The sequence below is a fragment of the Netta rufina genome (assembly GCF_964035555.1).
Source record: "Netta rufina genome assembly, chromosome: 1".
In the NCBI taxonomy this organism is placed as follows: Eukaryota; Metazoa; Chordata; class Aves; order Anseriformes; family Anatidae; genus Netta; species Netta rufina.
The window spans coordinates 150,056,645-150,078,761 of NC_140123.1; the positions used below are offsets into that span (position 1 = coordinate 150,056,645).

General features: G+C 47.2%; 1 protein-coding gene across 1 annotated transcript in view; it reads left to right on the forward strand.

Moving 5' to 3' along the window:
- Positions 1-2,625: 2,625 nt before the first annotated feature.
- Positions 2,626-22,117, forward strand: part of RFX4 (regulatory factor X4) — a gene marked incomplete at both ends in the record, with an annotated part of 91,727 nt that continues 72,235 nt past the window's right edge. Inside the window, 2 exons of the mRNA XM_084290303.1 lie at positions 2,626-2,668; positions 18,899-18,985. Of these exons, the coding sequence (XP_084146429.1) occupies positions 2,626-2,668; positions 18,899-18,985 (130 nt within the window). The remainder of the gene's footprint in view (positions 2,669-18,898; positions 18,986-22,117) is intronic.

The window sequence follows — 22,117 nt, forward strand, 5'->3', positions numbered from 1 at the left end:
ATCCTGCAGCTGACATTTTTGAAAGAAAGGCTAGTGCCATGCAGTCGTTCCATCTGTAAACTTCCAACTTGCTGCACATTAACTTAACCAGATTTTCACAGGAGGAGATGCCCCGCACTTTCAGAAGAATGATCTCCTTTATTAAGAGTCATGTGGGATATCCAGAAGCACGAGATGCTTTTATAAAAATGTAAGCGAAACCCAAACAAGTAACAATGAGCCGTGGAAGGACACCAGAGTGATCTGACACACCGAGGAGGGGATTAGGAGAGCGGGAAGATGCCAGCATTGACATATTCCACAAGAACGTGAGGATAGGCACTAATCTGGAGAAGCGGGAAGCAAGCAGATCGCAACAAGCACCCCTGCTCTGACGGAAGCGCTGCTGATGGTGCTGCCCATGCACCGCCCCATATAGACCCCACATAACTTTGAGTTGTTAAAGAACTGACCGTGCCTCCAGCCTGTGCAAAATACCAGTTGAATCCTATCCTCACCACCCTAGAAGGAGCGTATCCCTGTGTTCACGTATCCTATACTGTGATTTTACTGATCATAGGGACAACAGCCACGCAGAAGCCGTTCCTTGAAGCTTGGAGCAGGTAGAGCAGGCTTCCCACCAGCACCACCATAGGTGTCCCCCACCTGCTGCCAACTCTTCTGGCAGCTGGTAACCTCTCCGTAGGCTGCTCCCCACAGCACTGTTGGAGCTTTCTGTATTTTACAGCTAACACCGATTTCTAAATCCTTTCAGGGACGACCCCATACTCAAGGCCTATACCACCCCTGAGGTGTCCCCACAGCAGGTTTGGGCCCTGCGCCTCACAGGCTCCCCTCAGGGAACAAAGCGAGAGGAAAACACCAGTAACAAAAACAGTTTAGAAATGGGGTTGGAGGCTTAGAAACAGGGGGGGTGGGCGCTGGAATGACCTCAGCTTGGCAGCTGCAGCCAAAACCAACCTCAGCGCCCTCCCCGGGGCCTGGCACCCTCCCTGACAGGGCTGCCCCTGACAGGGCGCTAATGGCGGTGGGCAGGCAGGGGCAGGCCAAGGGGGTCTGCAGGGCTCTGGGTTGTGTCCCCACAGTGTGTCCCCACACCGTGTCCCCATACTTGTCCCCCCACACCGTGTCCTGGCTGGGTGCTGCCAGCCCTGCCGGCCCTGCCCGCCTCAGGGTGTGAGGGCACCGCGACCCGCCAGGCTTCCTGCTCGGCAGCCTCGCCGCTTGTTTTGCTGTGGGTTTTTTCTTCTTCTTCTTTTTTTTTTTTTTTTTTTTTTTTTTTTCCCTGAGGGGGGGCAGTCTGGGTGTTGGGAGGGGAGAGGGGGAGAAGAGTGGAAAACGTTGGCTCTGTCCATGGTCAAAGTAATTCAGCTATAATCCCCCTTTCTCTTCCTCTCCTGGAGCCCTATTCATATTCTAATCACAGCTTTTCCTTCCCTAAACCAGCCACTTTTATCGCAGCCCCAGCTTTGCACTTTTACTTCCACTTCCAGCACATACAACCGCACGCAGAATAAGCAACTTTTCCCAGCCTGGCTCCTGCCCCCCCCCTCCCTCCGCGACGCCCTGACCCTAAAACCGGCATCCTCGGGTTAGGGTCCGTGAGGGTCTGTTAGGGTCCGTTAGGATCCATTGGGGTTTGTTAGGGGCTGTTAGGGTCCATTAGGGTTTGTTAGGGGCTGTTAGGGTCCCCCCTGCTCCCCCAAGACACGAAGCTCCCTGGGCAGCCAGCCCCGGGGCCAGGCACCGGCACCGGGCACTGGCAGCTTCTCCCCACACACCCCCCTCTCTGCTCCTTCCCTACCCACACACGTCGCCCCTTTTTTTTTTATTTATTTTATTTCTTTCCTTCTTTCCCGATAAACTACGCTCGCAGGACGTTTGGGAAGCTGTGCGGCTCTAACGCCATGTGCCCGCGCAGGAGGAGGAGGAGGAGGAGGAAGAAGAGGAGGAGGAGGGAGGAGGAGGAGGAGGAGGAGGAGGAGGAAGGAGGAGGAGGAGGAGGAGGAGGACGGCCGCGGCCCCAAGGAGCGCAGCCCCGCGCCTCCTGCCCGTTTGAAGATCTAAGCCAATTTTGATCCGGGGCTGTAATGAGCCAAAGGCGTTGGGTGGGGGCCGGGGGGGAAGGGAGGAGTGGAAAGGCCGCTGGAACTTTAAATAAGAAAAACGTTTCTAATGCTCTAATAGAAGAGGGAAGTCGAAGTGTTGGGATTGCGTAGATCTAAGGCCCCCCTTTTTGGAGGAAAGCTTTTCTTATTCAAAACAGCATCACAATGGGCTTCACATTGAGCCTTGCCACATCCCCATCTGAGTAGCAGCCATTCATCAGGCTGGCTGGCCTATCAATGACATTTCTCCCATCAGGGCTTCTATAAAATGATGCTTTTTCCCATGAAACATCCGCAAACATTTTGACGGGTCTGGCTTTGCCCTGCTGGATTACGGAGTGTCCCCCTCTCCCTCTCTTTCTCCCCCCCCACCCCCCCCCCACCCAACCCCACGATCTGCCTCTGCCCTCTCCCTCCCCACCCCGCTCCCTGCCCCTCGCCTGGCTCCGCGCACCCCTGAGCTGGGGCTCTCCGCACCCCGGGACCTTGGGGCTCCCGTCCCGTCCATGGGAAGAGCATGCATTGTGGGTTGCTGGAGGAACCCGATATGGACTCCACAGGTAAGTGCCCCCCCTCCGCTCCCCCTCGCCCGCCGGGGAGCGCTTTGCAACTTGACAGTGGCGCCGGGGACACAGCGGCCGCAGGGTGCGGGCTGAGCCGGCCAGAAGCGACGCAGCCGAGGGGCTTTCTCCTTTCTTTCCCCCTCTCCCATCCTTTTATTCCTTTTTTTTTTAATTATTTTTTTCTTTTCCTTCGGCAAACTAATCCCTCTCCGCTTCTACTTTTAGGCGCCCGCTTAGGCTCGAGCGGAGCCCCTCAGAGGAGCCCAGCCCCGGGCTCGCCTCGTCCCATCCTTGGGGGGGGGACACACGGGGACACGGGGGGCGCCGCTCCCCCGAGGGCCCAGCCCCGACGACCCCCTCTGCCACCCCCGGGGCCGTGTCCCCAAGCAGGGCCCGGCCCCGTGGCGACCCCACAGCGGCTCCCGGCCCCTCCGCATCGCTCGGAGCCCGCTGCTCCCCTTCCCCACCGGCCCAAACCCTCCGCAGAGGGGGCACCAGCAGGCCCGGAGCCAGCCTCCAAACCAACCTCGGCGATCCCAGTTTATTTTATCAGCCCCCTCCCTCCTTCCTTCCCTCCCTCCCCCCCTCCCTCCATCCCTCCATCCATCCCTCCTGCCCGGCCACAGCCTCCGAGGGGGCGCCTGGAGAGCAGGACCGGGGTACCCCCGACGGCAGCCCCCCAGCAGCCCCCTAAACCCCCCCACAGCCCCCCATAACCTCCCAAAGCCCCCCACAACCCCCCCACAAACCCCCAAAGCCCCCCGAGCTCCGGGCCGGCCCCAAGCCTCTGTAACGGGGCACGCCGGGGGTCGGCGGGGCACGACCCTCCCCGCTCCGCTCCCCTCCTCCCCGGGCTTTCCCAGCCGTCGGCCCCAAAAGGGCGTTTTGCGAAACGATTTTAGCGAGGCGAAACCGAGAAGAGCAATTAATTAAAAAGAAAAAAGAAAAAAGAAAAAGAAAAAAAGAAAAGGAAGAGATTAAAAGCGGGGAGGCTGCCCTGCGCGGCTGCTCAAGGGGCCCGGTTTTGGGGCGCTGCCACCCCAAAGGCCCCTGTCCGCCCCAAAACAGCTCCGTTTTTCTTTCTTTTTCTTTTCTTTCTTTTCTTTTTTTTTTTTTTTTTTCTTCTCTGCCCTGCCCCAGAAGCAGCTCCGGGAGTCCCGTCGGCGGGCAGAGCCCTCGTCCCGCGGTGCCGGCAGTGATTTAGGGGCGCTTATAGGGCGCTGCTCATCAGCCACCCCTTCGGCCGTGCGGAGCAGATGGCCCAAAAAAGTGGGGCTGCGCCGCTGTCGCATTCAGGCACCTTCACCCCCCACCCTTTTCAGGGGGCTTAATCCAATTAGCTTTTCTCCCGAGTTTCGCTCGTTAGAAGAGCCTGTGGCGGTGCGGGGGAAATCTGGCTTCGTCGGGGAAAAAAAATCGTGGTTTAATTTCTCCTTAACGGGTTTGCCTCGCCCCCCGACCCTAAACCTCCCCCAGCGGGCTCAAAGCCATCACCCGCAGCTCCCCCGGCCCGGCAGCGGCTGCGGGGCACCGGGGGGCTTTTTGGGGGCGCTGGGGGGGGAGACTTTTGGGGTGCTGCACCCCCAGAACCCCCCACCCGCCCTGTCCTGGGATCCCCTCTCCTGCCCCGCGCCGTGCACGGCCGCAGCCCCCCCTAGTGACACGAGACGGGGGTCGGGGACGGGACGGGACGGGGACAGGGGGGACACGCGGGGGTCCCGGGGCCGTGCCCCGCCGCCGGAGGGCAGGAGGAAGGCCCGAGGAAGAGGAGGCTCTTCCTCGGGGAGCAGCCTCGACGGGACCCGCCGCCTCGCCCCCCGCATTTGACGGCAGAGCCGCCGCCGGGCTGGGAGAGCCACAGGTCTTAGGGACGCGCTTTAGGGTTTCGGAGCCCGTCCAAAATCCGCCCCCCCATAAAAGCGGCACGAAGCCTTTCCGCGCCCGGCTCGGGGCTGGGTCCGATCCGGCGACCTTTCCCATCAGCTTTGCCATTTAAAGAGCATCTGGCGTGCGAGCGCCGGCTGCGGGGAATTAATGGCTTTCATATCCCGCTGTAATTAATGAAATCGCCGATATTGATAATAAATCGCTGGACGCTGCGAGCCAAAGCAGGGGTGACATTTGAGAGCACCCGCCTAACACTCAGGAGTGAACTCCGAGGTCCGGATTTTTATATATATATATATAAAATTATTTTTTTTTTGATCCAAACGAGCTTTGGATTTCGCTGCTGCAAATTGTTTGCTGCGCTTACTGCAGCGCAGTTTGCTAGCAGATGAAGTTGCTCTTGTTTTCGTTTTCTCCCTAGCTAACAGGCGAGCAAAACTGTGATTTATTTTTGCTCCGGGAAATTAAAAAATATATGTATTTACTGCTCCGAGATTTGCGTTTATAAAGGCTCTTACCTGCTGGGCAGTTAAGAAGATCCTAGGATACTTCTGAATCCTAAATTTGATGCGATACAAACACGCAACACCACCGGTTCCTCATACAACCGGACCTGGCTATTTGCTTTATGTGACCACATACCTTACATGATTTCACACGTGGAAGAAAGGGAACAGAAAACCCAACAAAAGTGTCTCGGTGCCTGCTGGCCGTGGTGTTCCTGCAGCCGGTGTTAGCGCGGCAGGGCCCGATCCTCGGCAGGCAGAGCTCGCTGTCCCCAGCGGGACAGACGTGGGGCTCCCAGCATGTCCCAGCGCTGGATCAGGTCCCTTAGGTCCCTTCCTCACAAGGATTTATTTTTATTTTTATTTAAGTTTGTAAAATCTGTGTTTTTTTTTTTTACAAAGAGGTTTGTAAATTGGCCAAAATTCTCATGAGCTAAGAAGTTCGTCCTAAGTTTGGCACGCAGGAAAGAATGGTTTTATGATTTATTAGTCTGCAACAGAATTAATCCTAAAATACTTGGGGAGGGTGAATTGCGGGACTTTTCAGTCTGTTATTTACCTGCGGGGAAGGAAAGCTCTTTAAAGGGATGGAAAGGGAAAAGAACTAAAACAAGATTTTACATAAGAATAGCTAGACAACGGCAGGAAATTATTTTGTTTATTTAAGTCCCGGTTTGGGGCTTACAGTCCTCAAAATTTTACTCGGGTAAAACCCTGATTAAAGAAGTGGCTCCAGACTCGGGCAGACTTTTTGCCTGTGGGACTGTAAAGAGCCCCGCAGCCTCGGTGGCCGGCCACAGCCGCACGTCTCCTGCGGCCACCACGGAGCATTTCGCGAGTTGGAGCGGGCAGAAGGGGGACATCCCCTGGGACACCGTTTCACTATGTAGGATTTCGCCCCGGCGAGACAGATGACATCGTGGGAGCGCTGAAATCCGCGGGGTGGTGAAACATCAGTGCCTCTTCAGGGGCAGACTTTTGAAGAGGCAGCCTTAAACACAGCCAGGGCTTGGTGCCCCGTAACAATGCCTCGAGAGCAGCGGCGGGCTGTCGTGTAACTAACACAAATATAAGGTCAGTCCTTCAGGGGATACTCGATGGGGCATTAAAGTCCAAATAATTAGCTCACCATCCCGCCAGCCCCGAGGTTTGTGAATTTTCTGAGTTCACCCACTTGTCCGTTTCCCCGCGTCGGTGCTGGATTTTCCATTTGTTTCATTGTGTCTGAAAATGAATGCCCCGCACGGTCTGGCCCTGCTGGAGCCCGGCGGCCCAGCGGCCGAGGGGATTGCATTGCTAAGGCTGGGGTTAGGGAGATGGATAGCATAAAGGGCATTTGATGGCTGAGCGATCCCATAGATAGCAAGAGCAGGAAGGAAGAGTACGAGGTGACGAGGAAGGCAGGGGAGGCCTCCGCCGTGATTTTTTGTTGTTGTTTCTGTATTAAAATCATGTTTACACACATCTGTTAGGTCCTACAGAATTGTGCACGTGTGCGGGAGAGTTTCTGTGGGTATTTAAAACAGTTTGCTGGTGGAGATGGCTCCTCATCCCATGCCTTCTTCCCCACGAGGGAGGGAAGCACCTGTTGAGGTGTGTGCCGCGGGAAGGGCAGGTGCGCGGGGTTAGCTGTAATGATCCCTCCTTAGGGCCAGGAGTGTGCAATAACCTAATTGCCTCTATTTCCCTGGCATAACCGGCAGCCCTGTCCTGCCTCTATTCCTATTTATTTTCTCCCAGGAGGCTAGCCCCAGGAGCAGTTTATCAGAGTTGAAATGCTGACTGGTGTTGGAAACGGGGCTGAGCGGCACAGGCTTACTGCAAGAGCCCTGGTTTCATTCCCTGCATATAAATAACGGGTTGGGATAAACATCCTGGGCCCGTCTGATAAACTTGAAATCAAAAAGGTGGAGAGGGTTAAACAGCGCCCCAGCTCTTGCTGCACCCAGAAATGAAGAAAAAGCACGTTTGCAGCTTAAATTGCCTGAAGGCTGAAATGCAGTGCTCAGCGCCGTCTCGTTTCCTTCACTTTAGCTGCAGTTCTGCACTTTGTTGCCTTTTATTGGTAAGTGAACTTAATTTATCTAAAATGGAATTTGTTACAGCAGCCGAGCGGTCGACTCGCAGCTACGAGTGACAGGTCCGCAATTAATTAGCGGCTTATCCCGGGCATTTTTGCGCAGGACCCCAAATATTATGGTGAGGGGAAACAATACATTTCGGATAGCTGGAGCAGCCTGCGAAAGAGCCACTCGCTGAAACGTGCGGTGTGGGGAGAGAGGGGTGTTGAGCTCAGAGCAGCAGGCTGGCTCCTCCAGGCACGCAGTCAGTAGATGTGAAACTACTTGTGCTCACCTTCGTTTTCTTCTCTTCTTAAACTTTTCCTGGTTAGAGTAATGCTGTCAGGCTTCCTTCATCCTATTTGCTTCAGTGCAGCTGTTCTCGCTGGCTTGCCTACTTGGGGCAAGGCTTATAGATGTGTTACAGTGAGCTCATTGTATAAAAAGCATTTTATTTGCATGTAAGTTTGCAAAAGAGACCCCTAAGTCAACCAAACAGCGTAATTACCATTTTCTCTGTAGCAGGTAACAATGTTAAAGGAGTAATGTATGTTTTTGTTGTTGCTGCTGCTTGCTTGCTTTCCCTACAATGTTATTCCTTGCTGAATTATGTCGGAGGTGCTGGACCAACCTCAGTTGCAGCTGAGGAAGGGCGGTGTGGAGGGGGAGCCCGTTTCACCAGGGGGGTCTCACGAGCTGGGCAGCCAGTGCTGGGGGTGACCACCTGTGTCCTGGGCCCTGGTCCCCTGTGGTGACGGCAATGTAAACCTATTTCAAAGGCCCCACAGAACATCCTGTCCCTAACCCATGTCGTTTTCCAGTACCCTGTAACGAAGGCACAACCTGCTGCAGGAGACTAAAAGCTACCCTGTGTCAGAGGACAGGCAGGAAGGGCTGTGTGTTTTGCTAAGATGCTAGGATCCTGAAGAAACGGGTCATTTGTTGAATAAACTACCTGAATGTTCAGAGAAAGTAGACCCAATCTTACCTTTTAAAGGAAAAAAAAAAATCCTTAACAACCTGACTTGTGAGATTTAACCCTAAACATGTGTCAGGATGTCCTATTTAAGGAAACAAATGTTTAATGTTGTTAGCTTTTTGCAGCATGGCTTGTAGGTGCTCTGCTCTAGCTGTTAGCATCTCCAGTGCTCAGAGGAGAGTAAAATGTCCCTCTACCCCCTTTAGAACCGAAGTAGCATGGGGGGAAAAAAATTCCTGGCTGTTCCTCGAGCATCAGTGGCCTGACAGACACCATAAAAAAGTGGAGCAAGTAAATGTGGACACGGAGTTCTGCTCGAAGTCTGGGCACAGCCGCGGCGTGCTGCCCCGTGACAAGATGTGCCAGCTCGTGCAGTGGGTTTTTCCCAGGTCCATCAGCTCACCGTGTAGCTAAAGGGAAGGGGTTTTGCCCTGTAGAGTGCAAGCATGGCACGAGAGCCAGAGCAGGAGCTCCTGCACAGAGTACAACAGTTCTGCAACACGCATCTGGTGCGCATTAAGGGCGGCTGCTTCTGGGCTGCAGCATCGGGGTGGCAATGGGCACTGGCTCAGAGGAAGAGTGCTGAAAAGAGACCTCCAAGGTCTGCTGTGGAGCAAGGTGAGATTTGCTCCGTGCTTCGTGCAGGCTGAGAACAGGGACACCCAGCTGCCTGCTCTGCTCCTCTGCTTCCCCTTTCTCCCAAGCGTTGGCAGCAGCAGGTCCCGCTGGTCTAGCGCAGGTTTCCCAAGGTTGGAGCTGACATTCCTCTCCTCAGCGCGGAGCCACACGGACAATACTTGTGCAGGGGCCCCTCTAATGCAAACATTTGTTTTTAAATGAGTTGTGGTAGGGGCAGCAAATGGCCTCCATTGAAAAGAGGTGGGGAGAACTGGGGAGGATTGCATTTGCAGAGCATTTTAATCACATGGATGGAGCAGTGTGTTCACCTCTCCTCCTTGCTGGGTCATTTCCACTTTGAGCTCTGCAAACAGACCATCTATTGAGCAGTTAGTATTCAGTGCTGAATATTCAATACTAGACTCTTGTTTTGGTGAGTCTTAGGCGAAAAAAAAAGGAGGAGGAAAGAAGACTTCTCTTTTTTCTCATGTTCTCTCCCTGAGTTTGCTTTGCATATTGTTCAGAGGAGACTGGAGGCTTCTCAGAAAAGCCAGGCTCCTAGTTTTAAAAGCACTGGTCTAGTTTCACAGTACTTTCTAAGGGGAGGGAAGAGGCAGTGTCAAAGGAGCTAAATTCATACAAGGTTTAACTGTAAATCTAGGCTCTTTGGGATGGAGCGAAGACTTTCTGAGCTTATTTGAGCTGTAAACTACACAGCCCCAAATGCTTGCTCTATGTACACAGGTTAGTTCTGTAAGGTACCCGTCTCTGCTCATCTTGGCACACAGGTATTCTCTGGGTGCACTTTGAGAGCTGAAAGAAACAGTGCTCACTATTTGTTTCTGCCTGGTTAGAGCCGTGTTTGCTCACAAAATGGTTGTGAGCAAGGTAATGGCCGCATCCTTTGACAGTAGCGAGCGACTGCTAGGTTTGGAGTAATGTGCATGAAATGGGGAAAGTGCCCTCAACTTCTGTAAATAGTATCTTTCCTCTGATTTACTCACTTCTTCAGTCAAGTGCTCGTCTCTTTCTTACTGCTGTGGGTTTTCTCTGCACATATATCTGTCTGTCTTTTTCTCCTGCTCTTTTAATCTTCCTGACTGGACTCCATTTCTGATGAGAAATATTTACTGCAGTCCCATTCCTTTGGTGTGCGACCTCTTTGCTCCCCATTTTCTAAAACTCTCTTCTCTACAGTTACTTTCTTTCCTCCCTTCCTTTATTTTCGGTCGTGTCCTTTTCTTTGCTATTCTTCATTTTGCTTACTTTTCACCTCCTCTCCAACAACCACCCTTCTCCCTCTTCTCTCACCTCCCTGAGCCCCACAGCCAGTGCCTCTTGTATCTCCCACCCGTGTCTCATCTTGCTGTTTTGTCACCTTTGCTGGTCTGTCTTACTGATGTGCTGCCATTTCTGTGCCATGTTGGCTTTTCTTCTGGGTCCGTCAGCCCCTGTGGCAGAAGGAAACATTTCTTGAGCACCTGATGCAGATCCCGTTTCTTGCCGAGTCCCAGGTTCCCCTGTTGAGCCAAATGACCAGCCCCGTGCGCTGGTTAAGCAGAGCTGAGCTAAGGGTTTGAGGACTCTGTGTCTTCTTGTGCATACTGGTGAGCTGAGGGACCATGATAGCAGCAGGGAGTGTCTAACCCAAAGAGCTAGTGATCAGAGACTGGCTCCTGCTGTAGGGTAGGGGGACCAGGGACATTGGGTTAGTTATGCAGAAGTGACCGCCATCCTCTGATGAGCTCTCTAGTGTGCCTCATATTAATTGCATAGCATAAGAAGTCGATGAAATCTGGGGCAAAAAGGGCATCAAGAAGCCCTGTGCTTCTTTTTGGAAGAGAATAGGACTGGAAGCAGCCAAGAGGTATGTCTGAGTTTTCTTGGAAGGAAATATGGTGGGTAAATTGGAGACAACGATAGCATTGATATTGCTTCCTGCAGCAGACCCCGAAGGGCTGAAGCTCTACACTTCATCGTGCTCTGGAAGAGTGTGCTCTCTTTGCTGTACAGGAATTGGTGCTTGGAAAGCTCACAATATGTGTGATCATCCTGCTGATGACAAGGTTGGCTCTATGTTGCACAGTTGTGTAGATCACGTGCTCTGGAGAAGCTGATCTGGTCAGGTACTGGTGTCATTGGCTTAAATCACCTCAAGTGAAAGTGAGGAAATGTCACTGGACCAAAACTGGTTTGGGTGAGGTATCTTCACTCTTAAATGGGGAATGGCCCTGACACAGCAAAAAACAAGTGCTAACTACTGGGCTGTTGAAAATTACTTTTTAAAGAATAACGATAGCACGTGTATTTGACCAGGAAAGAGAAAAGGCTACTCATGATTAACATGCATACTCAGCTGGGAATATGCTAGCAATATGCCATGTGATCCCAACGAAGGGAACAGATAGCACTTCAAAAGTCCTGTCTGATCCAGGGTGGAGGCTGCCCTAAATGCCAGTGTCAATGTGCAAAGAAATATCATTCTAGGATTCACAACTGTCTTGATCTACGTTAAGGATACATCTTCTTAATGAGGAGAACTATGCCCTGTTGCTGTAGTACTTCAATGAATGGATCACATTTAGCTGAACGTCTGTAGAGTAAACACAGCATAACAAGAAAGCAACATTTCATAAATTGCAGTTTTCATATCCATGTTTTCTGGATGGGTTAAAAGATGACCTGTGGGGCTTTCTGTTTATCAGTTTAAACAGATAGTGCCAATTTTTTAATGTACCTTACCAAGTGGGTTAGCAGGAAGATGAGAACTAGGAGCATATGCCAGGCAAAACAAAAGAGCTCCCAGAGATTCAAGAAAATCGTTCTTTGCTCTCTTATGATATCATGACATATCTCAGGATGTTTCACCAGAATCACAAAAAAGAACTAAACCATCCCTGCCAATGTCTAGTAAGTGCCCTGGACCAATGTCCATTAACCCTGAAAGAGTTCCAAGGGAACTGCATGCCAAGAAATGAGAACAAAAGGGATGACTGCAACAAGAGCGCCCGACATTTTGCCCTGTTGGAAGGGAAATAAAGTTAGATTAGCAAACAAAACGCCAAGGTATCTGGCAGCTTGTCAGGCTAGCGGCTCTACCATCTGCACCAAGGCCATGTGTCACTGTCATCCCTGAGGAGCAGGTCTCTTGGAAGGACAGGAGATGGCTATGTAGGACCAAGGAGGACACCGAGGACTCCACTCCTGTGGAGCCTGAAGATGCTCCTGACAGCTCGCGCTCACTGACTGAAGGATCCGTGCCCTGCCAGCCGACAGCTCAAAATGAGGCACCAAGGAAAAAACCAAGGCTCTGTGTGGCAGGTCTACCTTGGCAGTCAAAGAGGAGCTGTTTTGTGAACAGGAGTGTCTAAGTGATGGAGAACTGAGCGGGAACAGTGCTTGGAAGACAGCCCTCTTGGTCTTACAAACTTTTCATTTGCCAGTGGAGAGGAGAGATTACATCATCTGCTAAAGCCTAAAGCTTAGAAAATCCCAGTGTGTTTGATTAGCTGTCCTTAATAGCTTGTTTTGCTTGATTTTAGCTGATTTCGGTAAGTTTAACACCCTCCATGGGAGCCAGCTGCTGCCAAGCCCTGTCATGTTACTGGGGTTCAGTTGCTTATAGCATTGTGCAGGGGCTAGTGTAGGAGATCTTTCTCAGGTCTTGGTTTTACAGTGGTCTGAGGTTTCAGAGAGAAGGTGATCTTTCTTTGCTTTCTTTCAATTGGGTTCTTTAAATGCTTTGAACACGCTGCTGCAATCAGCCCTCACATCACGCCAGCAGAGTTACGCTTCTCAGGTGGCAGATGTACAAATAACCAGCAGATTCGGACCATGAATCCTGCTTCTTGTCAGAGCAGGCATCATGTGCAGCAGGTACTAGAGCAGGCTTTCAATCCTGTGAAGGTCAGGCTTCTGTTTTACCTCCTAATCATTATCCCTGACAAAAAGGGCTGGTCTCTTTTGCTTTCAAAAGACTGTTTTAAACTCATGATTTGTCTTCCATGATGATATAACCAATTGATCCAAGACGCTGAAGAATTATTAGGAATAGGTTTCATTTGCATCAGAGAAAATATGTAGGTATTGTTTTTTTGTTTGTTTGTTTGGGTTTTTTTTGCTTTACTATAATTCATACAGCAATAGAAATACTTAGAGACCTGGTTAGAGATTAGATTTGCAGCACTCTGCGGGCTGGTCAAAGCAGACAGACTGTTCTGATGGGGCTGAATTCAACAGCTGTAGAGGTTGGAAGTTTTCTGTCCACAGCAATGGTGCAATACAGACAGCAAGAGTGAAGGGTTTGTCGGGTGGTGGCACGTTTCAGACTGCATTCAGCAAGATAACCTCTACAGAAAAAAGTCTTGATGTATCATGCAGACCTCAGCATTTATTTGGAGACAAGCGACAGAAAAAGCTGTGAGGGTGGTGAGGGTTTTCCTAGAAAGGATAGAATATCATCTCATCAACCCCACACTAAGCATGGGAGGTTCAATGACCTCCAGTCAGTTCCTTGAACTATCTCAGGTGCAACTTTCACCTGCTAAATCTGCTCTTTGCAATCCTTCCCTTTGGCCTAGCAGGCTGGGTGAGCAGCGAAGCAGAACTGCTGGCCAGCTCAGTACCAATGCTTGGCAAAGAGAAGCTGCAGGAAGAGATGAGTAACTCTTCCCTTGGAGAGCAACAAGCAAGTAACTTGGGGGGGGGGGGGGGTGTTGAGACTCTGTATGCATGAGGAGTTTCTCCTCTGACAGAGGAGCTTGTGAAATTGTCTGTCATCACATTTGAGTATTAATTTTTCCAATAAGGTCTCCTGTAAATCCACAAAAACTTTGTCATCTCTTTGTGATTGCATTGCCTACATTTTTGCATACCCTTGCTCACAGCTTCTATTTTTTTTCCAAATCTTCCTTAAGAAATTGGGGGGGAAATGACAGCAGAATAAAAAGGAGTCTGACTTGTAGCTGTGCCCTCCAAGTTGGTACATGGCTCGGGTAGTAGTCTGGGTCCTGGCAAATCTGTTTCTTATTCCAGAGGTAGTTCTTTTTCAGTGACAGGTGAACTGCTATAGAAGAAATCCTGGTCCCTGTGCAGACCACAAAGTAAACTGCCATGCTTGTTGGCAAACCGCTCTAATATTTGGAGTATGGGAGCTGATCTAGAGCAGAGGGATCATGAGAGGGATGCCTGTGCAACTGCTGGGGCCATGGTGCAGTAAGTGCTCGGTGACTGTGCAAACTATGATACTGTGATTACCAGAAACAACCTTGTCTATCTTTCTAGAACATAGGTGTTTCCATCTAGTACAATTTCAGTAAAAAAAAAAAAAAAAAAGCTATTCAAGATGATGCCAGTCTTACAACCACACCCGGATCACAGGTTAGGGCATAACTGGGTAAAAACATTACAATTGGTACCACTGTATCGTTAAGAGGTGTGGTGAAATGCAGCACATTCAATGACTACAGAGTTTCATTTACTCCATAAAATCTTTTAATCTGCCTTCAGGATGCACACCCACCCACTGGGCTGCATCCCGTGGCTTTGGTGCAGGGCATGCGCTCACCCCCCAGCTGTGTCACACAGCTCCTCCAGCTGCTTCGGCCATCCTGCTCGGGGCTGAGCAGGGCGAGGTGGCTCTCAAAGGCCAGAAGAGTGATTAACATGAGGGAAACTGGTGCTGCAGAAACACTCAGCTCTCCTGGCAGAACAACACAGCAGCTGCAGAAACCAATGCTGGCTGCAGCCAGGCCTAGCTCTTTTTCCCTGCTACACCATGCACCCAGGTGGCCTTCGTGCTGCTCTTGCTATGGCCAGGCATACATGGGAGACATAATGCTTGTGAGTTTTTTCTCCTCTGGGCTGCAGATACCTTAAGCCAATAATCATTATACAAACAAGACAGAGTAATTATCTCATTAAACAGTCAATATGCAGGCCTCACTGCTGTATTCTCCCCTTAAATGAGGCTCTGTAGGGAGAAGGCCTTTCAGAGGTGTCTTCCAGGAGCAAACTCCTTTTTCTGAAGGAGATCATTTATTCAACTAATTTGTCAAAGATCTATTTAAAAAAAAAAAAAAGGCTTTTGCTTCTCTTTCCCGATAGCTCATGGAAGCTTCTGCCACTGACAAGCTCTCACGTGCTTGCTTCTATTCTGGGGCTCCCCCAGGCCTTCCATCCTAGTTTGATATCGAAGCACCACCTAAATATGTTTGTCAGGATGTAGAGAACAGCCTTGGTAACCAGTGGGGATGAGAAAAAACAGGTCAAGTTTCGACCTCCTAAAAACAGGTCGAGTTTAAACAAACTTTTGTAGTTAAAAGTATCGGTGGACGCATTTAATGGAAATATTCTCATTCCTGAGGCTCAGTGGATTTGTCAGGCTTGGCAAGATTAGGACCAAAAGAGAAGAGGGCTGGAAATAGTTCCATAAGCTTTTTTTAAAATCCATCCTTCAAAAGCTCATTGGGAGCAATTTATTTTTTGTTTGTTTCTGTCATGATTATTCTCAAACTACTTTGTAAGAAAATTGACACTGGCAAAATTACTGTAATTTGATAATCTTCTCTTTTCCTTCACACTGGAATCCTGCAAAAGATATAACTTATTTTAATTCAGTGGCTGAGGGACATAGTTGTGTGCTTCATTCTTATTTACTTTTGATCCTTGCAAAACTAAATAATTGATACAGCACTTAGAGGTCTCCCTTCAAAATGTCATTAAATGCATCTAATTTGCATTCTTCACTTATAAGACTGTAATAGTTTCCATACAGCATAACAGTACAGAGTTATCAGTGTATGACTATGCTACACTTTATTACTGTATATTAATAAATTACTTTTGCCCAGATGTTTTTTAGCTGGCACTGATCCTTGTTCAAACCATTGTGCTGGTATGACTGAGGGTATAGTATGCTGGGCCTCAGGGTGGGAAGGAGTCCCAGGGAGCACGGAGGAGAGATGCCCTAGGATGTGATACACTGAAAGCATGGTGAGGAAAAATATGCCTTGAGATGTAGGGCTCTCTCCTGCTCTCATGGGCACCAACCACTAGAAATTTGGATTTTTTTCATGTTGTTTTAATGACCCAGTCTGATAACGGGCTTCTGCGTAATTGCTGCTTGAACCCTCCTCTGTGACTCTGACTGTTCCTGATATGAAATCCGATCTATGAGAAGCTGGAGGGACCAAAAGCAATAATTTGGGCTCTAAACATATAAAAACTTCCATACCATGTAACCTTGTCTCTCTAAAGTAGTGCGTGATTGGCATCAGCCTTAGCAGCAAGTAATGAAACCTCAGTCTAGAGATGCCACGGTTGTGCACCTGAGTGGTGAGAAGAAGAGTGCTTGGTGTGCATAGGGCTCTGCCCAGTGGCTTCATTATGCTGCGGCAATTATATTAGCTCTGAAAGAACTTCTAAAAATCAGACTTAATGTTGGCTTTATATTTTGTCTGCTCTGAGTCTATTTTTTTTTTAAAGTGAGGTGCTACCATATCTGGCATCTGTGGGCTCCTGAAGGGAGTATTTTCAATTTCAACAAAATCAGTTATATTTCCTCTTAATGCCTGAGGGCATTCTTATTAATATTGGGAGTTAAAAGCTTTGTAAGAACTTTTCTCTTTATACAAACAGTAAAAAAAATCTACTTATTTAATGAAGGATTTTCTAAGAATACTTGTTTACTTTTACTTACATTACTTGGTTTATGAGAATACAGCCTTTAAAGAGTTAGTTGGTGTTGCCACATTTTGTCATCTGCCAAATAATTTGACAAATTTGCCATAAACTCCCTGACATTTTCACTCAAAAGAGTTAGTTTTCTTCATTCTTTGCCGCCAGACAGGTCATGTATCTTTTCAGGCCTGAAGAATTTCTATCAGCTATTTAAATGCAAGGCCACAAAGACAAAGCCAGACTCAGGCTGCAGCGAGCCGAACTGGGGTGATTCAGGACCAAAGTAGTTGCAGCACATAATTAAACCGTAACCGTGCCCTACTCCAGAGGCATGATAGCTTACAGTGTAAACTGCCTTCCTTACCGACGAAAAGGGGTGTATAAGCAGTGATCAGAGACAGCATGTGAACAAGGATGGTGACCAGAAAAGCACTGTAAACAACGCCTAAAAACTTTATTTCTACTCCTCAGGCAGGGAACGTGACTAAAGATGGCTGCTGCCAGTTCCCTGCTGCCGAGGGAAGAGGATGAGTCCCAGCTTCCCAGCTCTTGGTGCCGGGAGGAAAAGAAAGGGCAGAGCTGGGCATCGGTCTCTCCTTGGCGCTAATGGCAGCCGCCTTTGCTTGTGCTCCCTGCAGCTGGGCTCAGAGCCAAGGGAATTATGTACGGCCATGGCTGTGCGCTGAAAGGAGGAGGAGGAGGTAGGGTAACCTTTCTCAAGGCTTCTTGCTCCGCTCTCTGGTGTTTCACAGCAGCAGGTTTCTCGTCACCTCATAGCGACATGTGAAGATCCTGCCCTCCAGCTTAAGGTACTAAAACAGGGAAGGAGACAGGCTCTTAGTTCTCTTTTAGGGCAGTAAAGGAAATCTGGCACAGAGTGGCTGTGCTGTTGTGTTGGCCCTTGGACAAGGAGGTGGTACGACCCCAGCTGAAGCAGCTGAGCAGCGTGAGGAGGGAAAACCTCAGCACTGCACTGAATTCCCCACAGGTTTGGGGGGTAACAGCTATGCGGGAGCAGGTTAGACAGTGTAGGCTTTCCTGGTAAGTTTTAAGTTGCAGTGTCAGTAAAAGTGGTTTTTATGCAAGGCCATGTTGAATTCAGTAGGAAAAGAAATATCCTGACAAATCCATGGGCAACCAGACTTAGTCTGGCTGATCATCAGGGAAGTGCAGGGTATCTGCTGCACCTCAACGGGCCAGGCTACAGGGAGGAGGCAGTGCGGTCGCGAGGCTCTGTTGGCACGGTGAGGTTTGATGGCGAGCTGATACCTTCTCTAACCCACACAGACAGCTTCTGCAAGAGACCAGGCTTTTGCTGTCCTGTCGCACCTGCTGCTGCCATGGGTTTCTCATGGCCTGCCTGCTCTGTGCAGGTAGCCTGACATGCCTATGGAAAGCAACCTGTGTCCACTTCTGTCCCTTTGAAGGTATCTTTGCCTTTGTCAGATTGCTGACAGCGAGGCCTGTTTCCCCTTATTTCTCATGCATCTCTTTGCTCCATGGGGTTCTTTCCTGTTGTAAGGTGTGGGGTTACCTTGCAGCCTTCCCACCTATCCCTTCCTCTTCTTACTTTGACCACAGTGAGCCCTGTGAATATAAGCCCACCTCTGCCCACGTGTCTGCCCTTGAATGATAATGTTATGAGGGGGGTCAGTTTATCGTAGCATTATCCAGGGATTCCAGGCAAACCCAAGGACTCATATTTCACCCATTGTCCAAGGAGACACCTAGGAAAGTGTGACTTTTGCCCTGAAGACCTGTAACAGTAAATTCCATTGAGCCTGGTGCATCCTCTATCATCAGGGGATGCGTGTTATAGCTTCCAGAAGAGGAACAGCAGAGTTGAATCAGTTTAATACTGTGCCTCATCTGACTGTGTGTGTAATACATAGGAAATGAGAAAGAGGGAGGAAAGGAGCAGTTGAACACTTACTGAGGAATGACAAGCGCTCTAGTAGTTCGAAAGCTCCTGGCATGGTACCTGGGGCTCATACCAACCTAGAAAAGATCTTGGTAGAGTCTCAGACTGGGCTTCAGCAAGCACAGTTTGAGCTCCACTGTAACAAAAATTCACATGAATGATTGATTTTACACATGCAAACCACCATTGCAAAAGCAGTGGAAATACTCAGGTACATATGTCTTTGCCAGACTAAGACTTAAAAGTTAATGCAGTTTGTGCATTTCAGTTTCCCCCATGAAATAATTATTTTTTAATGCAGCATATGATGGGAAGGAGAGCGGATATCCTAAAGAATTTTATTATGTGCATGGAAGCATTTCAGCCTCTGTTTAAAAGGAAAAAAAAAAAAAAGCAACATGTGAGTCTGAAAGCAAGAAAGCGTTTTCCTGCTAAAGAACTTCTGACTGAGCATGTTTAAACAAATGCTTCACAGGACCATCTATTGAAAAAGAGCGCTCTATTTAATTTTGTGTATTAGAAATTTATTGTCAATGCAAAGACAAAACAAAAAAGAGTAATTTTGTTGTTTTGCAGAGAGTTGGATTGAACGATGTCTCAATGAAAGTGAAAACAAACGTTATTCCAGTCACACCTCTCTGGGGAATGTTTCTAATGATGAAAGTAAGTAGCTTTTCATTAATTTAAAGTGCGTGTAAAAGTATCCGAGTGCTAATTTCCTGCTATATATGCTGCCACATCCTCATAATATTTTTTTATTAGGTATTTTTGAAGAGTCAACTCACTGACACATCCAGTAGTTTTATCAATGTTTTTGCTGGAATATTGGTTACTTCCCATTATTTACAAAAAAGTAATACAATCTATGAGTTAAAACATCCAGAAGAATTTGTGCGTCCCTGAATAAAGTTTGGAGGACCTCTAAAGTGTGCTATTAGTATTAGCTCAGGAGTAAACCCATCTGTTTCATTTTTCACTAGCAAACACCGTGAGTCTGAAATACAGGAAGAATTGTGCTCTTGTTCAATACTACTATATTGAATCACACATCTTAAATCTTTAAATTAAGAATTAAACAATCTGCTTAAAAATAAATAAATGAATCCTGATGCTGCTTTCTCTTTAGTTATTGAGAATAAACAATTCTAAATCTAACTGGTTTTACAATAGCTGTTTTTTCTTATTCTTCTACTTCTAATAACTTTTAGATCTTGATTTTTTCTTTTTAAGCACAGGTTATTAAACATATATCTGAATACCTTTAAATAACCAAATTATTTATTTTAAAAATTGTAATGCACTTTTTAGTTTATATTTTATTTTTACTTTTTATTCAATTTCTATTTTATTTAATTTGACTAAAGCAATGTTAGTTCTCATCTCTGTACTTCCTGTGTTACTTTGCTACAAGGCCTTAATGCAGAATGAAATCTTTAATTCAGAAATACATCTATATAATATACAAGCACATAAGTTTATAAAACACACTTTTAATCACATCTTAAATCTCCAATGTCCCTTTTTACATTATTTGGTATTTTAACTACATTATTTTGATGTCACTGTAAAATTATGTGCCTTGCAGTAAAAAGTTTTAGATCACAGAATTTTCCATGTTGGGATCCTATTCTTTTTAGTCCAGGGATCTCTTTTGAAAAAATATTTCTTCTGCAAAGAAAGAGTCTCAAAAACATGGTATTTATTCATGACTCCCAAGCTAAGCATGGTAGAAAAGAATCCTCAAAGACAATAAAATAGGTTTGTTTTCTGGTGGTGGTCTTTTTGATTTTAAAAAGTAAGGCATCAGCAGGTTGTAGTGAAAATCAAATAGAATACACTTGTTAAGTTGCATTTTATGAGAACCTGTGAGACTTATTAAATTCATTTAACCCAGTTTCATGCTACTAAGAATGTGACAGAAATAATCTGTAATGAATGTGACTTCAGATTCTTAATGGAGTCTGAATTCAGGATTTGATCCTATTGACCTTAGTGAGCTTTTCCTTAGGCTCACAGTTCAAGACAGTATTATCATTGCATCCTGATGGACAGTAAGAATTGGTCCTGTGTGGCTCAGCAAGTGTGACTAAGAGAAGGTATTTCAGTGGGCAGCACTGAGAAAATAGGATGGTTGTTCATTCTGTCTCATGTCACTAAAATTATGGGGCGCGTGAATATAATGAAAGGCAGCAAATCTAGAGCTGACAAAACAAATACACAAATGAATTATCCCACAATTTGTGTGCCAAATGAACTATCACATTATGTTATAGAAGCCCAAATGAGAGTTGATTTAATCTAGCTTCCTTCTTATAGCCAGCTCTTTCAACTGCTTCCTTTGCACTGATAGCAGCATTTTTGCAGTGCAGATCAGAGAATTAATCTACCTGAAATGTCATCCTTTTTTTTGGGAGCAATGAGGAATAGGCAGCGAAGAAAAAGGAAATAAAATTAAGCCATTTACCCAACAGTAAGAATCTGTGAAATTATCACAGTAATCTGTGAAATCCAGAACAAAGTAGCAGCATCTGCTTTGCCTCGATAAGCATCATGTTATGTGGTTTCCAGACCTTGAGTTCTTTCTAACATTTCTCTAACAGTGCCCACACAACAACCAGGAAGTTTCCAAACATCCATGTCATTTTTTTTTCCAGCCTCTGTCATACACTTTTAAGCAGCAGGAGGTAAAATGTTGTGAGAAAACCTATGTGACCCTATTTGAATTCCTCAGAACAGTGGTCAAAATTACTCTTGTCAAGGGAGTTCCAATTTTTGTCTGCAGCCAAAAGAAGGGATCATCTATCTTTCTCTTGAACTCTTAGTTCTTGTTTGTTTGTTTTTTCCTTTTCCTCTAAATACACTAGGTAATTATTGGCTGGACTCTACCAGAGGTAAATATGGATTTTGTTTTGTTTCACTTTTGTTGTTGTTCTTTCTTTGTTTTGGAGGGGGCATGCATCCACTAAGGAAGACTATGAGGATATCCACTGATTTCTTGCACAGTATCATACTTACTCTCCTAGATATTTTCACAGTTCATAGGGTTTTAGGACAAGAGCTATAGTTTTGCTGGCCTCCTTTTCTACATGTGGAGTATAGAACCATCCAAACATTGGGCTGTAGAGGTCCTTCTTCTATGTTCCTCCTGACCTCCAGGCTTATTGAACCTGCACTGCATTGTGAAGTAATGACTTGTTGATGTGGATTCCCATTGTCTTGCTGCTTCTTGGGACACTTCTTACCCTCCTGGGACCTTTCAATGCCCTGTCCTAAACCAGCATTTTCATTCCAATATAAAATTTCTACAATAATTTTATTTCAGTTTCTGGTTTTCTAAATACTTCTCCTTCCACCACTTCTACCTCTAAATGTTAGTCAAAAGACCAACAGGAAAAGGGCATAGTGTAACCTCGTAATATTTAAAAGGAAAAAAAACTTTTCTGTATACTGTGTTGAGCAAGATTCTCCAAAAATAAAATAAAGGTGTGAAAGAATGATTCAAGGATTATGAGTTTCAACTTCAGCTTTCTGTGGGAGGAATCATGATTTTACATGATGAAGTGGAAGGGCTGCTGGTCCAAATTTTTTTGAACACTTAGAAATCTAAATGTATAGACGATCCATAAGAGGAAAAGATTACTACTTTTTGCACTTCAAAAAAAGAGTTTAAAATCGGTGTTCAAACTGGTTGAAACAGAATGTTTATCCAATAGTTTCTTTTTTGTTTTTTGAAATAAACCTGTTTTTTTCCCCCATTGGAAAATCTTTTTTCCCTGTCTTTTTTTTGGTTTTTTT